The 12,785-nt window shown below is 38.4% G+C and overlaps 1 protein-coding gene across 1 annotated transcript in view; it reads right to left on the bottom strand.

Annotated features, from left to right (window-relative positions):
• The window catches only part of CNTNAP5 (contactin associated protein family member 5), a 1,081,620-nt gene that overhangs the window by 55,108 nt on the left and 1,013,727 nt on the right, over positions 1-12,785 (bottom strand). Inside the window, exon 21 of the mRNA XM_052655589.1 lies at positions 6,865-6,952. Coding sequence (XP_052511549.1) covers positions 6,865-6,952 — 88 coding nt within the window. The remainder of the gene's footprint in view (positions 1-6,864; positions 6,953-12,785) is intronic.

Below are 12,785 nucleotides of genomic sequence, written 5' to 3'. Positions count from 1 at the left end.
GTTAATGTGGTGAATTACATTGATTGATTTGTGGATATTGAAGAATCCTTGCATCCCTGGGATAAAGCCCACTTGGTCATGGTGTATGATCTTTTTAATGTGTTGTTGGATTCTGGTTGCTAGAATTTTGTTAAGGATTTTTGCATTTATTTTCATCAGTTATATTGGCCTGTAGTTTTCTTTTTTTTTTTTTTGTGGCATCTTTGTCAGATTTTGTTATTAGGGTGATGGTGGCCTCATAGAGTGAGTTTGGAAGTTTATCTTCCTCTGCAATTTTCTGAAAGAATTTGAGTAGGATAGGTGTTCTCTTTTTGTTGCAATACACTTGGACTGCTGTTTGATGTATACAAACACAATGCAGTCCCCAAATTTTTCACAACTCCAAGTCTATCTCTCCTAGTGAAAAGAGGTAGCACAATGTGAATGAAGAAACCAATGCTGCTAATGGATTATTGTTGATTCGTCCTCTCTAGCAAGAATACTTTGGTTTCCTTTTGAGAAATAAGCATCTCCTTATTCTTAATATGTGTGGTTGATATTGACCTGAACCCTTCACCCCATGCAGAGCCATAGTCGGGTGCATAATCCAATCACAACCACTCAATGTATCCCCAATCCCTTGGATACTGTCATCATCTGCAACTGTCACTTGACACAAATTGCTCCTTTGAGATTCAATCCAGGATTTTTTCTGGAAATTTTAGAAGTGAGACGCTTTCCACCAGGGCTGTTGAAATAGTAGTGATGAAGCATGAAACTGCTGATTCCACTTTTGTTACCTTTGATATTCTGCCTGAGAATAAAGTCCCATAGAGAGGTAAAGAGGGTCCGAGGTGGAAAGAGGACAGACAGACAGACAAAGGCTTCATCACCATCACATTTGAACTCCTAAACCCAGCTGTACTTGAAGCAAAACTTACACTCTGAAGCTTCCATTTTAACCAACTATCTTATGGTCACTGTTTAAACTGGTTAACATTGATATACCATTAAAACAGTCTTAACTCACACTCCCATCTTCAAGGCTCATCATGGTTCAGAATTGCTCTTTTAGAACGCATTTGAGTCCATTTTGTGGAGGAAGTTACCTTTATAACAACTTTTCTAGACTCATTAAAATAAAACTAGAAACAAAGCAAAACACAGTTATCCTCTATTTTGCCATGATCTTCAAAAATCAAAAGCTTCTAACATGTATGGAGCATGTGCTAAATATCAAATACTTCAAATACTTTGTATATAGTGTCTTATGGAAAGCTTACTCAAATCTATGAATTAAATGCTGCTGCTGCTGCTAAGTTGCTTCAGTTGTGTCCAACTCTGTGTGACCCCAGAGATGGCAGCCCACCAGGCTTCCTCGTCCCTGGGATTCTCCAGGCAAGAACACTGGAGTGGGTTGCCATTTCCTTCTCCAATGCATGAAAGTGCAAAGTGAAAGTGAAGTCGCTCAGTCGTGTTCAACTCCTAGCGACCCAATGGACTGCAGCCTACCAGGCTCCTCCATCCATGGGATTTTCCAGGCAGGAGTACCAGAGTGGGGTGCCATTGCTTTCTCCGGAATTAAATGCTACCATCCTCATTTTACTGACAAGGGACTGTAGACAGATTTGACAGTTCACAATGGGCATACAACAGTAAGAAACCCAAACATGAGTTAGTCTCTAAAAAGCTGTGCATCTTTCACTCTGTAATTTTGCTTTTAAATTTAATATCATTTGCACCAGTTTTTAATCAGATGGAGGGCCCAACTATTTAGAAAATTAAGAAAAAAAGAGTACAGTCTTACAAAGCAAATACTTTGAAATATCCACCTTTCATTTATATGCATAAATTTTGCTGCATTGTCTAAAAATGGCAGCCATACCTCTTCACCTACAAAATGCTTGAAAACTGATTTAACATGAAGATAATCAGGAATTCAGACAACAATGTTCTGATATTGCAAAAGACACAGTAGGTGTGATGTTCAAAACTAAGGGATTTGGGAGAGTCAAAGAATCCTGTTCTCTAGACACAATCAGAATTCACTTCATATGGACAAGCCCAAAGCACAGGTAAGTGCTCATAGCTAGCCCTGCAATCCTAGATTAGCTGGATTTTTTTGCAGATTGAGAAGAAATTCTTCCAATTTATACATGGCTTGTTAGGGCCAAGTGAATTTTGAAGCTACCTGGGCAAACAGCCATCAGAGCAGAAGAATAATGTCTCTGCCAGCTGTGAGGTTTAGCCTACCAAACTGGCAAGTAGGCAAAAGAAATTGATAGATGATTAATATTATAAGTATGCCCTGAGTGCAAATAGCATTTGAATGTCTATGTGGGATCTGGCAGCTACAGTTTAAAAGCAGTATACAATTCCTTTCCATCTAAGATTGAAGATGTTTCTATATTTTAAAAAGTAATAGCTTCCTAAATCTGCAGTATAGTAAGAGTCTCTGCTCAGGAAGAAAATAATAATAATGATAATAAATTCCTTAATTTTTAGCTTCAATGCTATATATATATATATATATATATATATATATATGTATGTATATATAAACTTTGCTATATATATATAATATATATATTCTCTTAAAAGTATATATATATACTTTGCCATTAAATTTAATTATATACTCTGGAACAGTAAATTAAGAGAAACTAGAACTAAAAAACATAAAACAAAAATAAAAAGCAAACAAAAAAATGCACAGTTCCTTTTAGAAGTTTCAAACTTTCTAAATTTCTAAATCTGACTGAATGTTCATGTTCCTGCACCAGTGCTAAATTGTATAGACATAGAAACATACAGGTAATTCACACTATTTTAATCTAAGGAATGCGTTCTATATTTCTAAAGAATTCAGTAATTTTTCAAAAAGATGATCTTGTTAAAAAGGGTAGCTTCCCTAAATAAACACATTTGTTTCTTTTTAATGCTATTTTCCCTTCAATCTATTAATATAATAGACTAGAAGTGAGAAGTTTTTTTTCTTAAAAGTCAAAGAATGTCAGTAAACAAAGGAACAAACCTAAAAATAGCCCATGATTTACCATAGGTAAACACACACAATGCAACTTTAACATCAATGATTATGTCTTCCCTTTTCATGAACTAGTCTCTATACCGCAGGAATTTTCAGGAAAGACATACTTACTCATCTTGTTATCTATATAGCACATATCATGTAGAACCATCATTGGTGCTAAATAAATACCTTCTAGAATGATGAATTTGCCTTTTCTCTTAAAGAAAGAAAATGAATACATGTGTTGCTTTACAATGGAATGCTATTACTGTGGAAAACTGGAACAGATTTGCTATACTTACTTGCCTTTTGTATATACTATGAAAAAATGCCTGCAAATACTTGTTTTAGAGTTGAAAATGTCCAACACAATACTAGACGTTTCTAAAGTTGTGGCGTGGGGTTGCATTTCTTATAAATACTACATATCCATTTCTGCACCATCCCTACCTACAGCAGCTATTCATACTTCAAGTTCTTTCTGATGCATGAGGCTTTCTTCCAAAAGGTCTACAGGATAGATGTCCCTCCTTAATAATGAATCTAATGTTCATATTATCTTCTCTCACCTCTAGATACAGACCTTTCAAAGACCAGAAGTATGGAGGCTAATTATGGATTCCAATGCTCTGCTCTGCTCGTAGCCATTTGGATGGGAAGAAAGATAGGCAGGCAGGGGTTTTCCACACTTGGTCCAATGAAGACATTTTATTGGATACTCTTCCTCAACAATAACCTAATCTTTTCTAAAGCAAAATGACAAGCTGGCCCACAATAATTTAGTGCGTTCTCAGTTGCTCAGTCATAGCCAACGCTTTGCCACCACAGGGACTGTAGCCCACCAGGCTCCTTTGTTCATGGGATTTCTCAAGCAAGAATAATGGAGTGGGTTGCTGCTTCCTACTGCAGGGGATCTTCCCAACAGAGGGACTGAACCCACATCTCCTTCATCTTCTGCATTGGCAGACAGATTCTTACCCACTGAGCCACCCAGCAAGATAATTTAGTACAAGGTACAGTAATTTAGTAACACACTTTAAATTTTCATCCTTTCAGTCTTACATATTAGGGGTTTAGTTAAAAAGACAAAAATGCCACAGGAATGTCATACACAGTGTCAAGATTAACGGAAAGAAATTATAATTAAGAGGATGTTTTTAGAGGGGCCATTGCAAAGCAGGTAACATGAAAACAGCCCAAGCTTGGTGGCCCTACAGCCCTAGGAATCTCTCCTCTCAAAATTCTTCTGAAATGTGGATTCAGTGGCTCAAGATAAATTTAGGTATGAGGGGACATGTAATATACCAGATAATCAAAACAGTAATTCTGCTTCATTAAAACCAAACAACACATTTTTAATATTTTGTTAAGCTTCGGGAAAAAAAGAGGGATCCTAAGCTTGGGGAAGGTTTTAGGGGAAAGAAACACAAAACCAAGACAGTAAGTCATCAGCCAACATTAAGTTTGCATCCAGGAGAGTACCTGAATCATCTTGAAGAACAGGAGTCCTGGCCTTGACCTCTTACTAAGTGAAGATATTCAACTTAAAATATTCACATTGAAACCAGTGAAAATGGAGAGGAAAAATAAAATCACCTAACAGAAAAAAGAATAAGTCTGAGGTTTACCTAGTGCAGGTCAAAGCTAATTGAGTAGAGAGAATAAGAAAGAAGCATTAAAGAGATGCTGAGAATTTTTGAGAGCTAATGAATAGATACATATGAATAATACATATGAACTAGATACATAGAAACTAATCAAGAAATACAAGAAACATAAACATATCAACTAAGACAATTAAATAGAAGTCTACTATCAGACACATGGTAATAAAACTGTCAAATACCAAATTTAAAGAAATGACCTTAAAAATTGGTTTATGGTGTTGGGTGTGGGGGTGGTCAGTGTATTTTCAAAGACAGGACAGACTGACAGCCAGAATTTTAACAGTCACATCAGAAGATGGAAGAGTGGATTTCAGTGATGTGCTGGTGAGGGTTTAACCTGGCTGCCAAGGACCCCAAGGACCCTGACTTGTAGCATTTCTGAGATACATGGAATAGAAACTTCTAGGTTGGCCAATTTCAAACTACCATTGTGAAATCACCAGATGCAGAATTGTATAGGGATATGTATAACAAGTTCTTATGAGCCAGTGTGAGCTGGTTCCATCACACCCGCGAATAAATCCTTAAGATATAAGGGAAAGGTGTTCTTCAATGTTGAATCACATGTCTAGCAAAATTATCTTCCAGGAATAAAGGTGAAAAATGAAAGACTTATTTTCAGGTAAAGGACCACTTATACAGAAAAAAAATCAGAAGAATTTACATCAGAAAGAAGGAAATTAAACCTGGCAGAAAGTAAAAGGTTTTGGAACAACAAATTAGTGACTACACTGGTGAGTCAAAAAAGCAGTGTCTGCATGAAATAATAATTCTTATTAGTAGGAGGGGAAATGGAATAAGAAATAAACATAATATTCAACCTACTAGTTGGTCAGTGTTGATTGGCTCATTCAACTGTCATTTTGGAAGGTAAAACTGACATTTTCCAGACCTAATAGCAGATAGATTTCTGGACACACATTATGTTCTGGAGACTAGATACGATTTATGGATCTGGAAGGCTGTAGTGAGAGAGGAGTCATTTTTTCTACCTTTTCAGCTTTTTCTACTGGCCAGCAAAGTCATGGTAACTTGAAGGCTTTTCTCTGCCGCCATTTTTAAGGGAGCTTTTCCGCCTGTTGGATGCTAACACACAGCACTGCATCAGTGACTGCTTGGTAGTTAATGGCTTCCCATTCATCACCTCAGAACTGCTGGGGAGTCACTCCAAAAGACTAATAGGAATGCACACTGTAAGTGCTGTCACAATTTTGTAAGCAAGCTATTTCCTGAATTAAATCCATTCCTGCTTAAAATGTCTCCAGCTATCAATGTTTTCTGCACTATGTTGTGACTGAGAGAATAGAAAAGAACATACTAGAATCACAGGAAAAGTTGAACAATTAGAAAATAGAGAGGCAGAAACAAACCCAACCATCTAAATAACCCAAAAATGCACAGGGGTTTACATTTGCCAATTTATAAAACAGAAGATGGCCAGATTGAACGAAAATACAGTATTTGTCTACTCTTCACAAGATCCTATATAAGGCTCAAAAAAAAAAAAAAAAGAAAAAAGAAAAAAGACTGAAAGGGAAAATAAGGAAAATCGTAAACCATAAGCCAGACAAATACTAACTAAGGCAAAACTGAATTAGCTATATTAATAACAGATAAACTAGATTGAAGTACAGATACATTAAAATTAAAAAAATATTACTTCAGTATGAAAAAATGTTCAATTCATCAAGAAGACACAAAAATTTCAATCTTCCTTACACCTGATAAAAGTCATCATTTCATATAAAATGAAAATTGACAGAACTCTCTGTAGGAAAAAAAAAAAAAAAAAGCATCCACTATTCTTTTAGGACAATCTTTTGAATTTTTGGTGAATTAGGAAAGAGAATAGGATTTATAGAATTAAATAATTGGGTTGTAAATCCTTAATTTCTTTAAGTGAAATTTATGTGAATTTAAAAGAATTGAGTAAACATTATAAATTAATTAGAAATTAAGTAAAAAATAATTATTTTAGTGAATTGCTCTGTTCACTTATGTTACTCAAGATTTTATAAAGTAGATGTAAATGTCAGTTTCTGGCCCCTCCACACATGCATTCCTGTCTCGACAGGACTCTTGGTCCTACAAGTTGGATATTATCTAGATCTTGTTGCTTTTCCCTGAAGAAAGTTATTTATTATTTATTTTATCAAGGCCAGAAAGACATGGACTAGAACAGCAAACCTGTGACTTTGCCCAAGGTGAGGGACCTGATAGCCCTGAACTCGACTTCTGGGGAGAAGTTATAACTGAGTCGGAGTTGATGATCCATCTGCAAGAAAACAGAAAACAGAAGAGGCATCAGCAGAAGTCCTCACATCCAAGGCATAAAACACTCCTGTCTGAAAATAGCTGGAAAACACAGGCAGGGCAGACACCTCTCTGGGATTTTTCTCCCTGGAGAAATGAGAAATGTCTTACTAATTCTCCCACAATGCACATAAAATAACCTTTTCTTTCTTTATTGGTGAAATAAAGGCTTTCATACAAGTCTTCTCCCTGGGAAATTCTGTACAGCTTTTGACAGGTATTTATCTCCCCACTGAGATTTTCTCACCAAATTCTTTGCTGCAAAGAAGCAAACAAATGAAGCCTTTTAGGAAGGACCCTGCAGGATTAACAAGAAAAGGAAAGCAGGTTTTCATTTCCATCTCTCCCTCCTCCCCATTTGGTCCTTAAAACCTTTACCTCCTCCTTTGCTCCAATTGACCTGGCCTCAATCAGGTGTGCCCTGGGGGCTTTTCCTGAGTGAATATATTTCAGTTTGACAAAAGGTTTGAGTCTGGGATGGGGAGACTAGTTGAACAGCTGCCACCAGCATGAACAGCTGATAATTCCATTTTGCAAGTGAATAAAAGCCACCAGGGGGATTCTTTGGAGCTTTATTTCTAAGATCATCCTTTAGGGAACCTTCCTTTCCACACACGTTAATTCCAGTTCCATCTCTTTGTTCTCTCCATTTCAAGGCATGGTTCCTCATCCATCCCTAGGTTTTTCTGTCTAGTCAAAGCTTACCAATTTTTCCAGGCTCTATCACAGCTCATCTGTAGCAAGAGAAGACTAACACCCCTTCAGCTGTGTGCCTGTCCCAGGATTGCTCTTGGGGAACAGCTGATTGGGAGCCTGGTATTCCTAGCTCCCACTGCTGGACCCTCCTTCTGCACCCACTCCAGCCCAGACAGACCCTCCTCCAGGAACCTCTGGGTCCTGTAGTGGTTTCCGCTGTGAAAGAAATAAGTGGTTATGACTTGTGGTATGTGACTGTAGGCTTTATTCCTTTTTCATACATGGAATTATGCTTTAATAATATTTGTTGTTTATTGAACACTTGGTATGTATCATACTAAAGTATCCTTCAAAATGCATTCTTACTTAGAATACTGTGAAATAGACGTTATTATCCCTGTAGTACAAATGGTGGAAATGATGTCACAGAGATCACAAATTTGGCCAATGCCACATAGCATTACATAGCAGGGAATCCTTGTCACATGGCCTGACAACCACACAGTATGGCATTTATTTTTACTTGTCCATGCCTTTCTAGATGTTTGAGCAGCTGGTAGACAATCACTGTATGTTCTTATTTCTGAATTTCTACAAAATTCATTCAATAACCATTTGAGTATCTACTCTGCACCAGACACTTTCCTAAGTGCTTCCATGCTCCCAGAGTCCACCTCCTCTAGGAAGCTCTCCTTGAAGCTTTAGTTAGATTAATTGTTCCTGTTCTCTGTTCTCATGGTACCTTTTGTCCTTCCTACCTCCAACCTTGCATTTAAGATGCTGTACTGTGATGACAGCAAGGAGATCAAACCATTCAATTCTAGAGAAAATCAACCCTGAATATGCATTGAAAAGACTGATGCTGAAGCTCCAATAATTTGGCCACCTGATGGGAAGAGCTGACTCATTGGAAAACACCCTGGTGATGGGAAAGATTGAGGGCAAGAGAAGGGGATGACAGAGGAGGATTTCATTGGATGGTATCATTAACTCAATGGATACTAGTTGGAGCAAACTCCAGGAGAAGGTAAAAGACAAGGAAGCTTGGTGTGCTGCAACTTGTGGGGCTACAAAGAATTGGACAGGATTTAATGAGTGAACTACAATTGTAATGATCTGTGTGCTCTCCCCATCTCATTTTTCTCCGCTAAGCTATTGGCTCTTGGAAGATGTGGACATTTTATTGATACATGTTTTCTATATGGCCTATTACAATAACTGTTTCCAGTTATTGTAACTCCAAACAAATGTTTGCTGAATGAATAAATAGACATCCTGTGTTAATCAACACTATCTATCTTGTGGGCTATGGAGCATTCAGTGCATAATCAAGATGCCTCTGGCTTCCCTGGTCGCCTCTACGTCTTAGATACAACACAGGGATTTTCATACCCATGATCCCCATCTGTAATCTTTTAATGCTCAGATTCAGTCCTGTCTTGAAGGAGTTTTCTCCCTGCCTTATCTCAGAACTCTCACCTATTCTCTGGAATTGCCGCTTCCAGCAGGGGGCAGGGTTCCTCCTCTCATGCTTTGTTACTCAGGTTGGAGAGGAGGCTAAAGTGAGTGGGAATTTCCTGCTGAGAAGAGAGCAGTAAGATTCTTAGAACTAAAGTCTGAGCTGAGATTTCTTTAGCTTCTGACTCTAACCTCTTCCTCAGGCCCCCAAAGATCAAGTGATTCCCTCAATGTTGTCACGTTGTGTAGAAGACCTAATTGTTCTAGTACAGAAGTCATTCCTCACCTACTGTTTCCCTTTAAGGGAACTTACCTGGTCCTTTCCACTTTAATCAGATGACAAACAAGGGTGAGAAGGAGGTAATGACACTCAATTATTTTGTTTCAGTTGAGTTCAGTTCAGTCGCTCAGTGGTGTCCGACTCCTTGTGACCCCAAGAACTGCAGCACACCAGGCTTCCTTATCCATCACAAACTCCTGGAGTCCACCCAAACTCATGTCCATTGAGTTGGTGATGCCATACAACCATCTCATCCTCTGTCGCCCCCCTCTTCTCCTGCCCTCAATCTTTTCCAGCATGAGGGTCTTTTCCAGTGAGTCAGTTCTTCCCATCAGGTGGCCAAAGTATTGGAGCTTCAGCTTCAGCTTCAACATCAGTCCTTCCAATGAACACCCAGGACTGATCTCCTTTAGGATGGACTGGTTTGATCTCCTTGCAGTCCAAGTGACTCTCAAGGGTCTTCTCAAACACCACAGTTCAAAAGCATCAATTCTTCAGCACTCAGATTTCTTTATAGTCCAACTCTCACATGACTACTGGAAAAACATAGCCTTGACTAGATGGACCTTTGTTGACAAAATAATGTCTCTGCTTTTTAATATGCTGTCTAGGTTGGTCATAACTTTTTCTTCCAAGGAGTAAGCATTTTTTAATTTCATGGCTGCAATCACCATCTGCAGTAATTTTGGAGCCCCCCAAAATAAAGTCAACCACTGTTTCCCCTGTTTTCCCATCTATTTGCCATGAAGTGATGGGACCGGATGCTATGATCTTCATTTTCTGAATGTTGAGCTTTAAGCTAACTTTTTCATTCTCCTCTTTCACTTTAATCAAGAGGCTCTTTATTTCTTCTTCACTTTCTGCTATAGGGGTGCTGTCATCTGCATATCTGAGGTTATTGATATTTCTCCCAGCAATCTTGATTCCAGTTTGTGCTTCCTCCAGCCCAGCGTTTCTCATGATGTACTTGTTTAAGTATTAGTAAAGGTATGGAGACAAAGGTATAATGAATCACAGAAGGCTTGGGATGCTTTGGGAATGGATTCCAGTCCTTAAGTGGAGTGAGTGCACATGGGGGCACCCCTAGTACTGGCTCAGGTGCTGGGTTACCTATTTGAAAAGCTTAGAAAATGCACCAAGCAAAGGCAAAAGAGAGGGGGTGGGGGTTGGGGGGTATTTACCATAAACATTTATTTCTAGGACATCCACTTTATGATAGGGGCTAAGCAATCATTGAAGTCTTCAGTGAGAAATACAGTATTTTGTTAAACTTCTTTATGTTCATTCTATGTTTCAGTGTCGTTTTTCTTTTTAATTACTCTGGGTGAGGTAGTGAGAGAGTGCAGTATCACAGTCTTTTAAAGCTTAGGATGCCTAAAATTTGTATTCTGGCCTGGAGAAGGGCTTCCCTGGTGGCTCAGCTGGTAAAGAAGCTTTGTTGATCTTAGAACTGAGGATAGCAGTGGCCTTGTCAAGTCGTTAAATGAGATTAAAAGAGATGGGAAAAGGATGGAAATTGAACAAACCTTTTCTTTTGAGTAAGCCCTGGACACTAGGCTTCATGCTTGGTCCTTTAGTTATGTTCTTGCTTTCCTACAATGGTTACCAGAACTGACTGAACTCAGCTGCATTTGTACCCCACCCCACCCCCATAACATTTAACTTTTTTTTAAATAGATAAATAGACTGAGCCTCAGAAAGGTGAATGACCTATCTAAGATCTTATAATAAAAGAGATGGAGCAGGAATTCACACACATGCCTGTCCCGATCTAGGGATCCCTGTCTTAATCTCAGGATCTTCAACTCTCAAAGGAATTCATTAACTCCATGCTTTCAAAATGTCAGGCTCCCTCCATCCTTACAGCTGGTAGTTGTGCTAGCATTTTGGTAAACTGGTTTAATTTGTTTAATGTCTTTAATATATTTTAAATAGAGGCACTGAAGTCTACCTCCACCACCATGGGGGAACATGTGCTTTTAAAACCACTGGTCAAATTACAATTCTCAAATCATTACCAGGATTTCTTACTCCTGGCTGTAGCCCAGTCCCTACAGATTCCTTCTAACGTCACATAGAGCAGAGAGGAGAAAGTTCAACAACTCAAGGTCCCGAGGTGGTAGGAATATGTATTCTTACCTACTGGAGGCCTCTGGCTGGCTGAGCATAGTGATAACCATCTACCCTCTCCTTATAACTGCTTCTGAATAATGCCTGAGATGAGGCAGTAGCTTATCCTTTTCTGTTTTTTAGTAAACAGTTTGTTCTTTTATTTTCCCCATTGCTTTTGTTTATTTGGGGGTTTTATTATTGTTTTAATTTGGCTACCCAGAGCCATATGGGATCATAGTTCCCTGATGAGGGATTGAACCCATGCCCTTGGCAGTGAAAATCTGGAGCCCTGACTACTGGAAGGCCAGGAAATTCCCTAGGGCTTTTCTAAGTGGGGAGCAAGGAGAAGAAATAGGATGGTGGGGGAGGGGAGTGGGAGTGTCACAGAGACAAATGTTGTGTGATTGTTTTAACAAATTGATTTCAATTTAAAAAACAAAATAGGTCTCTGCCCCCATTTATTTCTGCTACTTTTGTGCTTTTGAAAAGTTACATCTTCTAATGCTTGTGCTTATCAACCACTGCTTGTACTTATCATTGACTATTAATTTGGCTGGTGGGAAATCTAGATGGAGAAGAAAAGGGAATATCCCTTTGTTCTCTCACCTCCATGTTTGTGTTTTCATTGATGGAAAACAAGACAAGAAATAGAAAAAGAGAAAGAGCCATTTATACAAATGACTACCAGTATGCACTCCAGGTGTCTTACCACAGCCTCATTCAAGACATCTTCCAATAAGAAATCATCATTTCATCTCTATCTTCTAGTCTGACCTCAATCCAAAGACTTACCACTAACACATGTAAGAATTAAAGATTTTAAAATTAAAAAAAAATAATAATAATTACTGTTGTATAAAAGTATGAAAAAAAAGTCAATGCTACAGCCAATGCTATTAAATTATAATCACTCAAGAATTGTGATTTGTGTCCTATATTTGTCAATTATTCATGAACTTCCACCCAGTCAAGAAAATAAACAGTCAGTCTTGACTTGAGTCTTGAGTCATCATGCATATCCAGAGGGTCACCCAAGGTTACCAATGTTCCATCCAGATCTTTCTCAAGTCCTTCTCTCCTTGACTTCCCCACCACACTAGTTGAGGTCCTTATCTTTGCTTCCAGTCTGGTCTCTGTCCCATATATCATCACTTCCAAATGTGTATTTCCATGGAGAGATCACAGTGAGCCCCTGGAAATGGAAATCTATCCATGCTACTTCCCCTGCCTAAAATCCAGTTGTTTCTCT

Source organism: Budorcas taxicolor, chromosome 2 (genome assembly GCF_023091745.1).
Source record: "Budorcas taxicolor isolate Tak-1 chromosome 2, Takin1.1, whole genome shotgun sequence".
Lineage (NCBI taxonomy): Eukaryota > Metazoa > Chordata > Mammalia > Artiodactyla > Bovidae > Budorcas > Budorcas taxicolor.
This window is presented reverse-complemented; position numbering and strand designations above follow the sequence as displayed.